We start from the raw sequence: 16,372 nt of genomic DNA, 5'->3' as shown, positions 1-16,372 counted from the left end.
GATATTATTGTGGGTTCCGTCTACGTAGCAAGTTCTGCCTCCTGTCCAGTAAATTTCAAGTACACCTGCCTTCAATCTTAATACTGAATTTCCCTCCTTTTCTCCTCTTCCCTTAGCCGCAGAGCATGATGATTACAGCCTTGGGCTCTGGGGCCACCAGGCTGGATGGGAGTCCCAGCTCTGCCACATGCTGGCTGTTGACCTCCAGCCAGGTCCTGAGCTGTCACTCTGACATCTGTAAATTGGAGGGGGGGGACATCGGCTGTGTCCTAAGATCGCTTGGAGGACTAAGCAAGCCAGCGCATGTCAAATATTCGAAAGGTGTCTAGCACACGGTCACCGCTCAGTAGCTACTGCGCACTTCCCTGCATGCTAGAAGCATTCCTGGAAGGAGGGGTGAGACAGATGGGGCTGGAAAGGGTAACTGAGCGGACTATCACTCAGCGCATTAAAAATACAGATTCCTGGGGCACCTGGGTGACTCAGTGGGTTAAAGCCTCTGCCTTTGGCTCAGGTCATGATCTCAGGGTCCTGGGATCGGGCTCTGCATCGGGCTCTCTGCTCAGCAGGGAGCCTGCTTCCCCTCTCTCTCTCTCTCTGCCTGCCTCTCTGCCTGCTTGTGATCTCCGTCTGTCAAATAAATAAAATCTTTAAAAAAAATACAGATTCCTGGGCACCGGCCAGGAGGTTCCTACAGAACCAAGGAGCCTGTCTTTTTGGATCTGCTCCCCAGATGACTCAGGTGGACAGCCGGGCTTTGGAAACTGTGGCATAGAAGAAAAGGATCAAAATTCGGGGTAAGGAGATTAGGGTTCTGGTGGTGTTTCTTGCCAGTGACCCAATGTGTGACTTCTCTGAGACTCTGTCTTCTTTGTAACACACAGATAACAAATTTGGTTGATTCACAGGGTTGGCAGGGGAGTGGAATTGCTAAAGCCGTTTATGCCTGGGAAGCTGGCTTGCCGTGCAGGGAGGGACAAGGACTTTGCAGTGAGACAGGCCTGGGTGTGAATTCCACTTCTGATAACTGTGCTAGACATTGCTAGTTGACCATTCAACATTCAGCCCCCTCTTCTTCCTCACACAACCCTGATTTTACTCAGAATGTAAACGTGCTGGGCGGAAAATACTCCACCTCCCAGACTCCTTTGCAGTTCTGGGTGGCAGAAATCTGCTGATTTCTGGAAAAGCTTTTGTTTTCCTGATACAGGGGGCTCATTCCTGTTTCTCCCTTTGCCCTCTTCTTCTTGCCTGGAATATGAGATGAGAGGGCTGGCAGTGCGGCAGCCATTCTGTTATTATGAGTGGACAAATACGGGATCTATGAGCTGAAGGTGATGGGAACAGAGGGATGAAAAGACTCCCTCTGTGGCATTGCTGGGCTGCTATGCCAGCTATGCCTACCCCTAGACTTCTTATGTGAGACAAACGAATCCCTAGTTATTTAAGGCAGTGGCTAATTTTGTTGGTGGTGGTGGTGGTGGTTTATACCCTAAGGCTTCTCAGGGAAAATTGAAAAAGTTTAAATTTCCTAGAACCACGTCTGACCCAGTGGACATTCACGCATTTGTCTCCTTTCTCCCAGGATGAGACGTTTTCGCATTCGTAAAATGAGACCCTCAGAAATCCAGCATCCTATACTTACCTGATTATAAGGAAGAAGACTTAGTCTCTGGCGCTGGCTTCCAGAATAAAGGGCCCTTTCCTGCAAGGGGGTGGGAGGGTGGGAGGGTTTGAGCGGTCACCCCACCGACTGGCTAAGCACCGGCACAAATGTGGACCACCTGCGGCATCCCCAACTCTACAGAGGCTGCTACACCCCAACCAAGCAGTTGTGAACAATCCCCATGAACTTATGTGGGGTACAGCATGCATGGTATGGGCCCCAAGACATGAAACTGCTCTTGCTCAGACCCAAGTATGGGAGACAATTCTAGCGATTGGACCCCCTGGTGACACACGCACATTTGACAGTAAGAATGAAAACGTATTAACTTGAATCCCTGTGCCCCCAATGCAGAGTACATCACCCAGCATTTGCTCTGGTTGGAAACCCAGGTCCCTGGGGGTGAGTGTGGGCACCCGCTTGGCTTTCATTCCCATTCTTACCTGCCCACGGCAGGGCCTCTGTAGGACCCAGCTCGTGCTCTTAGAACCATGGCAATGCACGTGACTCATCAAACAAAGCCCGCTGCCCCCCCTGCCAAAGAGAATCCTGGGGGTCCCCACAGTTCACGCACTCCCACTGTGGATCAAATCAACAGCACCAAGAGTCAGTACCGTGAAGCTCTTGCAAACCTCACACACCAAAACATGGGGTCTACAAAGGGCGCTTTTTTTTTTTTTTAGCAAATGTATTTTTCTTCCATTCTTTGAAAAAGATTAAACAGCAAAAAATTAAATCTCCTTTTATCTTAAAAGTAAAGAAAATCATGAAGCGAGATGATCCCCGGGGTGGGGGGGTGGGGTTCTACACAGACTTGCACTCTCTCTCTCCAGACTCCCTCGCAGCCCCCCAGCGGGACGCAGGGCTTGTCCTCAGTGGATGAGCTCTTGTCCAGACCCTTGGGTGCCTTCCCAGGTTGGTACATCTTGACCTTGTCTCCGCCCTTCTATTCTGAGTCCTCCTCCCTCATGGCCTTCACCAGCCAGTCCCGCTCCGTCCCCTGCTCAGAGTCACTCGTGTCGCTGGCCTCCATGACCAGCAGTTTCGAGTAGTTGATTTTCTGCTCCTGGGGCAGTCGGGGCTGAATGGAGAGGAACAGGGCCAGCCAGAGTAACAGGACCACGCAGCAGGCCTGATAGAGCACGGCCAGGCTGAAGGACATCACCACGAAGCCCCCCACAACACCGCCCAGGCTGGACCCTCCCCCAGAAATTTGGCCTTGGAACATCGCACCCAGGGGTCTCGCCGTCCCGGGAGTGGCCAGGTCCTCGACGGAGGCCTTCACGGCCCACCACAGGGCCCCGCTGCTGACGGCGTTCAAGATCTGTGCAGGGAGGACCGACCACCAGCTCCAGAGGAAGGAGTAGTAGAGGAGCTGGGCTGCCAGACAGCCCAGCCCCAGCCCCACCGTGCCCACCCTTGACAGCTTCCTAAGCAGTGTCGCTTTGAACGGATGGAGTAGAATCTCCCCCAGCGAGCCCAGGGCCACCGAGAAACCCATCACCAGCTCGCCGCTCCCGTGGTCTTCCATGTGCCAGAATAGAAAGTTCTGCACCGCGCTGGTGGCCGCGCCTACCAGAAACACGGTGAGGGCTAGGACAATGAGCCGCGGGGCGCCGCCCACGAGGGACAGCGCTTTGACGGTCTTGTAGCTGGGCTCCCGCCGCCTGCAGATGGGGACCGGAAAGGAGACGCTCACCAGTAAAGCCAGGGTGCTGACCAGCGAGTAGCCATAGAAATGCAACACACCCCGGGGGCCATTTATCATCAGGACACATTCCAGATGCCCCACAAAGGCTGTGACGCCGCACACACCGGCCGACATGCCCAGCGGCCTCCAGATCCAGAGGCTTCTGTAGCGGTCAGTGGCGTCCACAAAATCCAAGTATTCATAAAGGCTGTCGTCGGCCACCTGCTCCAGAGGGGCTGTCAGCAGCTCCCAGAACACCAGGGAGCCCAGGGAGAGGAGGAAAGTCCAGCGGAAGCCTTCCAAGGAGAGGTCAAGGCCCTGGGCACTCCCCTGAGCTGCTGACAAGTTGGCTGGACCGCCAGCCAGCAAAGGGAGGACTGTCCTGCCGGCGTTAAAAGCCCCTTCCCCAGGAGTAAACTTCACCCCTGCAGTGACAGGATGGAGAGCTGGGGACGTGGTCCTGGCATAGCCAGGTGGCCCGCCAGCCGATTCGTGGACGTTTCCCGCAGGTGCCTTTCTGAAGCCAGCGGGGTCCACTGTCCCGGTGCGGCTCTCACCTGTGGGGTTGGGCGACCCCGCCGCATGGCTGGAGGCGGGCTGCCGGGCCGAGGTAACAGTTACAGTTCCTGAGGCCCCAGGCGGGGGAGCGGTGGGGGTGGCCCCGTCGCTGGCGTTACAGGAGCGGTACCCCGGAACTTCGTGCAGCGGCGGCACGAGGACCATCACCATGCTGGCCCCCACCGAGCCGAGCAGCGAGCCCATCAGAAGCACCCTCCTCTTCTGGTAGCTTTTGGCCAGGAAGGCACAGAAGGGACCCCAGAAGGCGGCGATCAGGTGCTTGGTCCCCATCAGGATGCCCACCCAGGGCGCGGCCAAGCCCAGCTGCCTCAGGTAGAGGGTCAGGAACGGAGTCACGCAGGCGTCCCGGACCCCGCACACCAGGTGGAAGAGCTTGGCCACCCCCAGCGCCCTGCTGATGTCCCACTGCGGGTTGGCACTCATGGCGGTCGGGCTCCGTCAGTCCCGGGCGGGCGGGGGGCCGAGCTGGGCGCGGGGCGGCCGCGGGGCCATGGCCCCGGAGAGGGCGCGGGGCGCGGGGAGTCGCCTCCAGCCTCGGGCGGCGCCGCGGTCACCGGGTCAACGGCCGACCCCCCACTCCACGCCCCGCCACGTCCGGCGGCCGTCCCGGAAGTGGCCCCGCCCCCGGGCCGCCGCACCTGCGGGGCGGGGCCGGCGCACCTGCCGGCCGCACCTGCCGGTCGCGGCGCGAGGGTGGGGCCTGTGGCCTGCAGGGCGCGCTCCCAGCTAACCAGCGTGAGCTCCTGAGCTGCCTCGGGCAACGAAAACTGGGGGGCGGCGCGGGGAGCGGGAGGGGAATTCATGATGGGGGCTCCCTCCCTGTCTTCCTCAGGTCTTGGCGCCCGTCCTCCGTCAAGGACAGCCCTGTAACCTTCAGGGACCCGCCTATCCACCCTCACTGACAGATCCCACCCCCTCCCCTGCACGCATCGCCATCCAGCGCTCCACACGTTTCTGTTTCGCGGGTTTATCTTGTTTCTTGCCTGTCTCCGCCAGGATCCCAACCCCAGGAAGGCGGCCGTCCCAGCCCCTGTAACCCTATGTATGTATTGGATAGTTTGAGTCTACACCTGAGGGTGCCCAGCGGTCCAGTAACGGGCTACACCCTCCATGAGCCACCTCCAGGTAAAGTCACCAGATACGGTGATATCAATCATTTCTGGTTTAAAACCACTCCGACTGACTGGGGACCGTCCCCAATCCCTCTCTCCCTGGGTTCTGTTGTGGGTGGGGGGCAGGGCTTCAGTGGAGGATCTCAAGTCCATCCACTCCTTGGTCTTCACTCTGTCCAGAGCTGATGTCTACAGAGGGGCGGGCACTATTCTGTACTAGGTTCTCCTTGGACCCCTCTGCCTAGATGCCCCCCCCAGGCCCCCCCTCTTACAGGGAGTCTTCCAGACTTGCCCCCACTCACCAGGCAATGAGGTTAAAAGTAAAGCAGCTACATCTGTGCTCTTGGACCCGGGAACCTGAGAAAGGTTCCTCCACACCCTCCACCCACTCCCCCCTGCGACCCTGCCCTCTCCTCTGCTGCCTTCCCTCCTGCCCCCCACCTAGTCCTAAGGGTGAGGATAGTGGTCCTGTGTCCCTGGTCTTCCCTGTTTTACATCTGGATATATGTTTTGGAACTCAGAAGCCAGGAATTTTCACGTCTTTACTATCCGGCCAGGTATTAGGTCAAAGCAAAATCGCTTTAGTGTGCCTTTATTGAATCTGACATTTCCTCTCCTCCAGGAGGGACACCTGCTGCCCACGCATGCGTGGACAGTGGCTGGAGGGAGGGAAAGGAACAGACTCAGGAGAGAGGAGGTGCCTTTGCCCTCCTTCCCACTTCCCCCCAGGCCACAGGGCCCTGGACGACACAGCAGCTCTCACTTGGGTTTTCAGAGGTGATGGGGGAGCTTGAGTGGGAGGGGTGGGGCTAAAAATAGATGAAGGCGTGTGGACATTTGTGCACGGAGCTGGGTCTTGCGTGTGCGCAGCTTTGCTGGAGCTGTCCTTGGGCCTGGGTGTGGGCCAAGCTCCCTGAACTCTGGGCACAGCCAGAAGCCACCCAGCGCAGCCTGGCTTCGTCCCGGCTGCTGGTATGAGTGTTTGGAGGCTGATGGGGTAGTGTATCCTTCCTCTTGGTCTGGGGCTCTTGGACTCAGCCCTTCTGCCGCCCTTTCAGGCTCACTGGACGATGCCAGAGAACGTGTTGATGGGCATGAGAAGGGGCTTGGGCTTGGCTCTGGTCCCTTCTGCCTCCGCCGGCTGGTGTGAACCAACCCACGACGCCCTGGACTTGTGAGTCCCGGAACACGGCTCTGGGCAGGGAGCAACCTCGATTCTGTGGGTGGAGAGAGGCGAGCTCAGGAGATCCATCTTTGGGGTCAGATCTGCTGGGGCACAGTGAAGACAGCCCCTCCATTACAGGGTAGATGGGAGGAGGCCTTGCAGAGAGAAAAAGGGGAGATAGGACAAGAGAAGAGCACCCAGGCCAGGAGTAAACACCGGGAGAGGAGGTGTGCCTGCGTGGGCCCCTCTGTGTACCCCATCTTACCCAAATACTGCACCCCAGGGAGGGGGGACCACTAAGGGTCGCATTAACTGGGGCACAGCTGCCACAGAAGGTCAGCCTGTGTGAGGAGGTCAGCGCCCACACAGGGGTTTAAACCTATTGCTGCTAACATTCATCGAGGAAATCTCCAGAACATTAATATCATCGGCTTCCCCATTCATTTGCTTTTCTCCCTGGACTTCCAGGAAGTCGTGGGGCAGTGGCCTCAGTCCACACCACCAGGTGGACCACACCTGCCCCGCCCCAAGGTCTGCCTGCATCGTGGGCTAGAGGCAGGGGGTGGTAGGAGCTGGCTCCATGGGACACGGAGCAGGGGCGAGGCCTGGCCTCACCTGACCACATCCCTGTACGTTCGCCGACCGTCCTTGTCCAGCAGCAGCGTCAGGAGCCTCTGGTCCTGGCTCTGGATCTGGATGGTGGCCATCCGGAAGGTGTTTGTCACCGTCTACAACCAAGAGCTCATGTGAGTGTCACCTTTGCGACAGACAGCCTTGCCAACTCCTCCTGCTCTCTCAATGTATTTCCGCAGTCCAGCCCACGGGGTCCCCAACTCTCTTCCTGCAAGTGACCTGGAGCCTCTGGGCTCCCCCTTGGACCTTGGGTCTCTCGTTCCAGCAATTGTTCTCCCAATCTGTTGTCCTAGATCTCAAACGACCCGGAATGCTGGGGCTGGTGCTTGCCAGGTTATCCAGGGGCCCCAGCGCCCCCATATCCCAGGCACATGGGTTGCATGTTCAGTGTTGGGGGCAGGATTTGGGGGGTTCTCTGAGTCCTGACTGCCATTCTCACAGTGGGATTACACACAAAATTATTTCCCTGGGAAGCAGCCACCTGCCCTCATGACGCAGACCAGACCTGTAGCTCCCTGTATCATGGAATCATCTAGGAGCCAGACACAGGTGGGGCATTCAGGGGGCCTTTCGCCCCCCGACATGCAGACAGCGGTTCTGGGTGGTTCATTCCCACAACATTCTGAGCCTTTAGGGTTCATTCTTGTTCAAGAATTCTTAAACCCTGGCTCCTCCTAAGAATCACCTTTCCAAAATATAAAGTTAGAGGTCCTGATTTAAGGGGTCTGGAGTGGAGCCCAGGCAAGGACTTTTCTTTTCTTTTCTTTTCTTTTAAAGAAAGATTTATTTATTTGAGAGAGAGAGAGAGAACAGGGGGAGGGGCAGAGAGAATCTCAGGCAGACCCCCACCCTCTGCCACTGAGTGCGGAGCTGAAATCAAGAGTTGGACGCTTAACCGACTGAGCCACCCAGATGCCCTACAGATAGCCTGCCTGGGTTGCGGTCTCAACTCTGCCACTTACTAGCTATGTGACTTTGGGCATGTTTCTTAATCTCTGTGCTTTTATTTCCCACCTATTGAGAAAAACAAAAACAAAAACACAGTACTAATAGCAATTACCTTGTAGGATTATTTTGTGAACATTAAAGGGGAGGAAATACACCAAGTGGCCAGGACACAGTAAGCCCTGTATTTGTTGGCCTGTTGTTACTCTCCTTCTTAACTACAAGTGTGCAAGGAGCCAAGCATGAGTAGCAGCTTTAGTCATCGAAGGGGATGGGGACCCCGCTGTGGATTCTTTCTCTGTTCTCCTAGCCCAAGCCCCCTCCTGCCATAACTCTGTCTAAAGACTCATTTATGAGCTGGAACAGGTGGGTTGGGAGCAAAGGCAGAAGGACCCAAGCCTTGCTAGACAGAAGGTGACACAAAAGGAGAGAGGACTTCTCCCCTGCTGTTCATCAGGACCAATGGCAGCTTTGGGGCCCTCGGCTATGGTGGGGCAGCTGCGGCCCTGTGGCAGGCAGTGGAACCTAGTGGACACTGACCAGACTGCCAGCTGGATGACTGTGAGCCCGGGGATGTCCAAGACCTTCCAGAAGTACCTGGAGGGGACTGCAGGGAGGCTGGGGTCCTGTGCGGGCTGAGGGATGGGGAAGCCAGATGCATTATGATAGCTTGGGGGACCCCACCTGAACTGAGCCCCACTGGTGAGGGACACTCCGGGTTCCCACAGGGACAAAACCGAGGTCTGGAGGGACTGACTGTCATCTTCTAAAGCTTTCAGTAGTAGGTGTGGGACGCAGCTCCCAGACTCCCAATGCAGTGCTCCTTCTCTGGGTCAGGCCGCTCTAGGTAACTCCCAGCAGGATCTGGGCTCCCATGACCCAGCCCTCCAGGTAGCCAGAGGCAGTCCACAGGCCTCCTTCCACCTGTGTGCCGTGCAGACAGATGCCTTCACTTCCCCTTTGTGGCCTGCCTGTTTGGACACATGCAGACCTGCCTGGCTTTGGCCTGTGGGGGACCCCAGGACTCGGATTTCACTCCACAGATGCAGCCCTGGAGGTCAGCTGGAAAGTCCAGGCCAGCCAAATGTGCAAGGGGTCTCCATCTCAGCTCCCAGTTCACTACTGGTGAATAGTGGGCCTACTGGTGAATGGTGTGGGCCCACCTCCCAGGCCCCCAGAGCTCCAATCCCACCGTTCCTGTCTCATCTCCCACTATTTTCCTACACCAACATCACAGTCTGGCCAATATCGTCGCTGCCTCTTAGACTCAGCAAGCCAGCCACAGTGAGCGCCCTTGCGCTGCCGGTCTCCTAGCAGAGAATGCCCTTCGCTCTAGCTCGCCAGGAGCCTCCACTGCTGCTGGACGTTCATCATCCACCCATCGGTGCAGATCCGGCCTGGGATCCAAGAGTGAAGAAGGGCTCCTGGAATTTCCCCCAGGAAGGCGGTGCAGGGTCAAAGGGAACTCGATAGGGCAAGAAGTTTAGATTGTTTAGAGAGGTCATTCGAAACAGAAACTGTCGCAGGGAACTGACCTGCAAAGAGGAAATGCAGGAGGGTAAAGGGGTCCACCTTGGAGTCTGAGGCTGTGCAGGAGGAAGGAAGGTTTCAGCTCCAGCCAATCGGAGCTCCCCTGCAGCAGAGGGGGCTGTCTCAGAAGCACTTGGGTCAGAACTGAAGTCCCAGAGGGGGCGGGGGAAGGGACAGGCTAGAGGCTTCAGCAAACATCTGGGAGCACCAGCTGTGGGCAAGACAGCACGCTGAGTGCTCCGAGTGCTGGGGAGAATGGGGAGGACCAGGAGGATGAGGGCCAAGTCCAAGGCACTCGCAGTCCATTGCCGTACGGGGATCGTGCCAATTAATGGTGTTTCGCCTGCTCCCCTGGCTGGGTCCCCAGGGCTGTAGCCCTAGCTTACCCAGCAGTGCGGTGGGGGGCGGGGCAGGGTGTGGAGGGAAGGGGGAAGAGCATCTAGGAGGGCCTCCTGGGGGAGACAACACCCGAGTTGCAATTTGAAGGAGCTTCGAAAAGAAGATGGGGAAGAGGAAGCTGGGACCGGGTTTCAGGCCACGTACAACACCTGAGCAAAGGCATGGATGTGTGTCTTTGAGAACACTTCCACATGCTAGGGGCAAAGGGCCTGCAGATGCCGGCTGGGGTTGTGGATGGAGTGGAAGAGAAGCGACACCATGCCACAATGAAGTTTCTCTGCCCTGGGAAGTGACAGAGGGGTTTTAAGCACCGACAGGTACATCCAAGTTTTATTTTAGAAAGAACACTCAGGCAGAGAGATGTGGAGGGGGGACCTAAGGGGCACTGCAGTGACATCAGGGGAACAGCTAGGAGGCCATGGTGTGTGTCCAGGAAAAGGGGACGGTGTAGGTCTGGACCTAGGGTGACCAACCTGTCCTGATTCGCCTGGGACTGTCCGGGCTTTAGCACAGAATGTCGCACACCCCAGGAAGCAGTCCTCAGTCCTGGGCAAAAGGGTGGTTTGACAACCTAGGTGGCTCAGGAGGGGGCTGGGGGAAGGGAGAGGTTCGAGAAGTGCTGAGAGAGAAAACCAGCAGAAAACAGGGAAGGGAGGAAGAGGAAGTCTCCGAGGGGACTCCCAGAACTCTGGCAGAGATGACTGGGTACTGATGGTACCATAGAGAGGTCAGCCACGGCGGTGGGTGGCGTGGGGGTGAGGGGGGGGAGATGAATTAAAGATCACTGTTAGCACATACTTTTAGCACATACTTGGCCATGCACTCTTCTGAGAGCTTTGCATGGGCCCATCGTTTCGCTCCCCACAACAACTGGGTAAAGTCAGAGCTATTACTATCATCCCCATTTACAGGTGGTGAGACTGAGGCACAGGCAGGTTGATTACCTCACCTGAAGTCACACAGTTGGTAAATGGCAGAGCCGAGCTCTGAACCCAGGCCGTAGCTGGGCTTCGGTTTCGCAGGTCTTGAGTTTGGGGTGTTGTGGGGCGTCTGGTTCATGCGGAGTTGAATGCAGAGTCAGAAACTCAGGGGGGACAACTGTCCAAGCAGGGGATAGAGATTTGGGTGTCCTGAACGCATCGGACTCAAACCACGTATGTGGGTTCTGGAGTCCAGGAAATGAGAGAAGTGAGCCAAAAGTTGAGAACAGAAGTTGAGAACAGTAGCTATTTAAGGAGCTATTTAAGGAACCTGTTTAGGAAAGAGTCCAGCGAAAGGGGCCAAAAAGTCACAGTGAATTGTATCCATTATGTCTCCACTGTATCCATTATGTAGAACTTTGAGAAAAAGAGGAAAGAGGAAGGAAATAATTTTAAAACACTAGAAAACATGTTAGAAACAAAAGATGGGAGTCTCCAGACTGATGATGCCCTTTAAAGATCTATGATAATGAATGAGAAAGATTCCACCAAGGCTATTCCAGAACCTTCTATGAGGTGAAACATCAGAAGCTTCTAGAAAGGGAGAGAAAGGAACAGTCTTCTACAAAGACTGGGCAGAAGAAGGCATCCTGTATCCCAGCAGCAGTGTCAGAAACTAGAACATTGTGTTTGAACCAACTGAGATCGAATTGATAAAATCGAAGCCATACCGGGAATATGGACAAAGCTTTCTTAGTTTGGAAAGATGACATAGACCAACACTTCTACGCTGCAGATTAGAGTAATGATGTGTTTCACCTAGTAATTAAGTACCTTACTTTGTATTCTGTAGACAGAAAACACACATGTCCTCCTTAGTTATTGCAGGTTATTGAAAAATCAATCCTATATGATGCAGTGAAGAAAAATCCATATAAGTTCTCAAGTTGAGGTCGCGTGGGTCAGATGCTCTGGTTGTCCCAAGGGCATTTGGTGATGACTGGAATTAAGGGGCTTGGGTTTCAACAGTCATGGGGACCCGGGGACAGGCCCAAGGGACTGGAAACTGAGATCCCCTTCAGTGACTCTTAAAGTCTATGCTATCATCAAAAGAAAACCAGCACCTGTGTTATGGGGTGAGGAGGATGAGTCTCCCCTGGGAATTCCAAGCCACAGTCTACCCTTCGGTGGGTCTGGGCTATCCGTGTTCACTGTCTGCCTGGTCTGGGAATTTCTGAGCTAGAAATTCACTCGAAATATGGTCCTGGGCTGATAATAGCCCAGAAGCAGAATTTCTCTAGAGGGTGAAGTTTTCGACCCTGGTTTCCCACAGATAAAACCCCAACAGGGAAGAGCTCCCAGCTGAGGAGACCTACAAGGAAGGAAGCACCCGTGTGTCTGTAGCTATCCATCATGCACAGATATACAAAAGGAGGCTGGATGTTTGCTCTTGGAATAGTAACACTCATATTCTCTAGAAAATAGGACTCGAAGAGGTTTTACTTGTGTTTTGTTTTGTTTTGCACTTCCTGCATATCACTAAACTTTTTTTTTATAGGTTAAAGGGAAGGGAAGGAGTATACTAGTTGCTAGAGAGGTAAGTGGGTCATGGTAGAGATTTTCCTTCCAGGATGGAGAAGACCTGAGCACATTTCCAGGTTATGAGGGAGGAGCGGCAGAGAGGGTCCGCGCTGGAGAAAAGGAACCGGAAGAGATGCGAGAGGCTCAAGCGATGCGAAGGGTCCCGCTGAGGTGGGAGGTCAGGTGTTTGCTCCGTGGATGTGGGATTTATTCTAGAAGCACGCAGAGCATACCGACTGAGTAGGTAGCTTGATCCCAAGTGTCTCCCTGGTAGGTGGTGTCGGGGGAGGGGTGGGAGTCTGGAACAGGGTTCAGGTGTAATCATGGGACTCACATCCCAGCCGAGTAGGGAAGTGAAGTCCAGAGTGGCCAACAGATACAGAGCATATGGGCAGGTCCTAGGTCTGTACCAGTAAGGGAATTGCAATCAGTAAGTATCAATAAGGGCCAAGGGCAGCGAGGTTAGAACTGGTTCGATGTGGTCCGAGGTTTGCTGCACAGGAGTCTGAATGCTGGTCGTGCGGGGGCAGCCAGAACGTGCCTGGAGTTTCTATTTTTCGGGCATGTTCTAGGTCCTTGGAGGCCCAGCAGGTGGAAAGCAAGACCCTAACTCTGCCTTACTCATGCTCAGGACTTCTCAGGTTGGGGAAAGGCAGATTCTTTCTGATAGGAAGATGTGCTTCGATGGCCAAGGCTCAGAAGTGATTTCCCCTTCTCAGAACACCCCAGGCTCCCAGCCACCGTCCCTGAGTACCTCAATGGGCCCCATACTTACAGAGAAGGACCTGCCCGCCAAGTTGGAGGACTTGACTACCTCCGTCACACTGACATTCAGGCACGTGTGGTCTGTGATGGGAGCAGCAGAATGTGGGGCCTGGGGGGGCCCCAAACCTGGGAGGAATGAGGTGGGATGTGACCTTGACGGGGGTCATTTTTCTGGCTTCATTACCTCTCCAGTAAAAAGCTGCTAACACCAATGATGCCTAACTCCTAGGACTCAAAGAGTTGAGGTGTTGGCTTTGAACCTGGTCTGGCCTCCAATGAAGGTGTTTGGTGACGTCAATCCACCTAACAAAACTTTTCATCATTCCAGAAGACCGGGGAGCTAACGAGAGAGCTCATATGTTAATTTACGATATGCACCTAAATCAGAATCTTTTATCGTCCCCATTTTAGATTTAGGTAGTTAGGTAATTAGAGCGACTCTCTGATTATCCACTGTATAGCTCTAATCAGGTCATTGGCCAGAATTACATAACTGGGACCAGCGGTGCCTTCTGTGAACTGGAGAGTTCCTGTCCCGTGGAACGACATTCGCAATACATCTCCAGACCCAGCACAGCTAGATCTGGGGCCCAGCATAGAAGAAGGTAGATAAATGCACCTGCCTCCCTGTGTTTCTCTCCAACCTCCAGCGGGTGTCTCATCAGGCTACAGGGCGTAGCCAGAAGCCACGGCTACTGTATGTTACCCGCTGGTGACGAGCCTGATGGTGGCTCCCAAGCCTCGCCCAGGTACCTGCTGGGCAGCCCTGGGCCCAGCACCAGAGTGACTCAACCTCACTCTAGGATCTCAGGAACAGGTGGGAGGCCCAACTCTCCTGGCTCTCCCCGTCTACTGTCACTCGACTGTCATCGTCTCCTTCTCCCCCATCCACCCTGCTTGTCGTGCCTTCTCTGCCTCTCTCTGCTGTCCCCGCTTCTCACCATCAGTGTCACTGGTTGGAAGGGCCTTCAGGACCAGCCCAGTGGCCCGCAGGGAACCGGTGACCACTTGGGCGCGGTGGCTGAGCAGAGCCTGGGGAGGGGGAGGCAGAAACAGACGGGGTCCTCAGAAGAGCCCTATCCCTGGGCATCCTTGTGTCGACAGTCCTGCTTCCCGCCCCGGCCCTGACTGAGATTCTTGTCTGTGTCACTCGTGTCCAACAAGGGGCTGGCAGAGAAAGGCTTAGAGCACTCTTGGCCACGGACAGCACATTCAGCCTCCCAGACCCAAGGGAATATGTCTCTGTTGACATCAGTTCAAGCGTCTGGTTGGCCAGGGAGGAAGGGATTTTTGAGCGATGGGACAGCCCCCCGTTCCTGAAATCAGATGGCCTCCTGGGCTGCATGCAAGGTCGACTGTAATCTGCCCGTCCCAGCAAAACTCTCCAAAGGCTGTGAGAAGCCTGGGGGAAGCTTCAAGAAAAGGGGCTGAAAGTTCTTCTGGCTCTGTCTGCTCCCATTTGCACGTCTGACACCTGCTTCAACCCTGCCGTACCCCCTCCCACCCCCCCTTCCTTTGAGCATGCCCACGGCCACGCACCTTCTGGTAGCAGATGGACAGCTCGGCCCCCGGGCCTTCAGCCGCGCCCTTCCTCCTGGGGGAAAAGCCATCTGAGGGACAGGGGAGAAGAGGCTGAGGGTGGGGGGGTTCCCGCCCCTCCTGCCCCTCCCGCCCCACTGTCCACCTCACTGGGGGCGAGCTGTGCTCCTGAATCTTGACAGCCTCTCCCCTTGCATGGAAGGAAGCACCAGTCCAGGCAGGCTTGGCTGAGCCAAGGGCATCCGGTATTCAGCGGAGGTGAGAGGCGGGAGGACTTTCTGGAAACGGGCTTGAGGGGGAGCTGAGGCCACCCCTGTGGGAGGGGGGGATGGACGCTCACCTTTGGGGAGTCTGGAGTCTTGGACGTCCACCTTCAGCTCGGTGAGGAAAATATCCTCTGCAGGGCCTTGGCTCAGGTCCCTGAAGATCTGGAGGGAAGTAGGGGGGCGGGAGGAGGTTGTGAGGAGGCCAGCTTTGCCATGATCTGCTCCCCCAGAGCCTGGGTGCCCCACCATCCTACTAATGCTAGATTCTGAGCCACATTCAGTGACTTCCTGCACCTGTGGTCCACATGTCTCCAGCCACGTAATGACTTGATAAATTGGGGAAGAAGCTGGTCTCAAAACTCCCTGTACCCACTACCATCTAATGGGTGGGGGGGAGGGGGGCTCGGAATTCACGCGGGGTGGGGCTGTGTCCGGTGAGGGCCAGAGAGGGGAACCACATTCCTGACTTGCATTGCAAGGCAGGCTGGGAAAGAAGGGCTAGAGGGAGCTGAGCCACTACGGGCAGTGGGGGGCAGAAATCTGGGGCAGGAGGGGCCTCTGAGGGGAGCTGGATAGTGCAGTGGGGAAGCGTGGCCACGGGAGGGGGGCTGGGGCACAGTCCCGCTTTGGGGGCACCTCCCCAAATCACCTAACTCGAGCCCCAAACCACACGATTAAGTTCCTTCTAGTGGTCTCTGCCCGTGGCTGTCCGCGCCCATAAACCCAGATCCGTGAGGGGGGCAGGTGCGCTCCTGGGGCCTCCGGCTGAAGGCCTTGACTGTGGACGGGGGCCTAACCTTTCCTTTGTGGTGCCAAAATGTTTACTCCCTTTACCTGCACTGTGAGAGGTTTCTCCCATTCATTCCACTTTGTGTTGTATTGTCTTTTGGAAACCCAAGAAAGGGCTTACATCCCTCACTGAGGTCAAAAAGAGGGGAAAGACCCACCGTGGGATGCCCAGGGAAGGAGAATCCAGAAGGAGACAGGAATGGCAGAGGTGGCCCCCAGAAACCTCCGGGGGACGGAACGGGGCGGTGCAGGGCCTCCCCCAGAACATGGGAGTGGAGACTCACGGAAACAGACAATGGACTTGCACTAGCAGGGGGGCCCCTGCAGAAGCCCAGGACACGTGCCTGTGGACATCAGCTCTGCCACAGACGTTTGCGGGGGGAACGCAGGCCGGGTCTTTGGGTGAACGGGACATAAGGGACCAACACCTGGTCGGGGAGGAGTCTCAAGAGTCCCTTTTGTTGCAACCTTACTCTGCACTGGACACCCTGAGAAAGGCCCTTGACCTATGTGACCTCCTTTAACCCCCAGCAGCCCCAGGGGGTAGGTCTCAATGACCCCCTTTTAGGACACCAGACGCTGAGGCTCAGAGATGTGCGCTGACTGGCCCGACGTCACAGGCGGCAAAGCTGGGCTGTCATTCAACATCTCAGCCGCTGCTCTGGAATCCTCCACGTGCCCTCCTCCTTGCCCTGCCCCCCCACCACGCTTTACCATATTTGAAGCCTCACAACACCCCTAAGGCTGGTGAAATTCATTGTGCCTCCTTGATAGGCGGATAGAATGAATTTTA

The 16,372-nt window shown here is 55.9% G+C and overlaps 2 protein-coding genes across 5 annotated transcripts in view; both read right to left on the bottom strand.

The window, feature by feature from the left end:
* Positions 1-1,710: 1,710 nt before the first annotated feature.
* MFSD6L (major facilitator superfamily domain containing 6 like) lies at positions 1,711-5,452 on the bottom strand. Its single transcript, XM_047707772.1, has one exon. It carries the CDS (start codon positions 4,356-4,358, stop codon positions 2,613-2,615), a length of 1,746 nt encoding a protein of 581 aa, XP_047563728.1. The 5' UTR covers positions 4,359-5,452; the 3' UTR covers positions 1,711-2,612.
* Positions 5,453-5,623: 171 nt separating this feature from the next.
* PIK3R6 (phosphoinositide-3-kinase regulatory subunit 6) overlaps positions 5,624-16,372 on the bottom strand; it is a 50,611-nt gene continuing 39,862 nt past the window's right edge. For 3 of the 4 annotated variants that reach the window (XM_047707770.1, XM_047707771.1, XM_047707767.1), the window contains 6 exons: positions 14,865-14,952; positions 14,525-14,595; positions 13,927-14,017; positions 12,996-13,111; positions 6,828-6,940; positions 5,624-6,313 (listed from right to left, as the gene is read on the bottom strand). In XM_047707770.1, the coding sequence (XP_047563726.1) occupies positions 6,082-6,313; positions 6,828-6,940; positions 12,996-13,111; positions 13,927-14,017; positions 14,525-14,595; positions 14,865-14,952 (711 nt within the window). In that variant the 3' untranslated portion in view covers positions 5,624-6,081. The remainder of the gene's footprint in view (positions 6,314-6,827; positions 6,941-12,995; positions 13,112-13,926; positions 14,018-14,524; positions 14,596-14,864; positions 14,953-16,372) is intronic. The other variant, XM_047707769.1, reaches the window with a different exon arrangement.

The sequence above is a fragment of the Lutra lutra genome, chromosome 16 (assembly GCF_902655055.1).
Source record: "Lutra lutra chromosome 16, mLutLut1.2, whole genome shotgun sequence".
NCBI classification, from domain to species: Eukaryota; Metazoa; Chordata; class Mammalia; order Carnivora; family Mustelidae; genus Lutra; species Lutra lutra.
The sequence above is the reverse complement of the archived record's forward strand: the minus strand, read 5'-3'. Positions and strand labels throughout refer to the sequence as shown.

Coding starts and splice junctions, on each gene's coding strand:
- MFSD6L (XM_047707772.1), bottom strand. CDS start 4,358: ATGAGTGCCAACCCGCAGTGGGACATCAGCAGGGCGCTGGGGGTGGCC.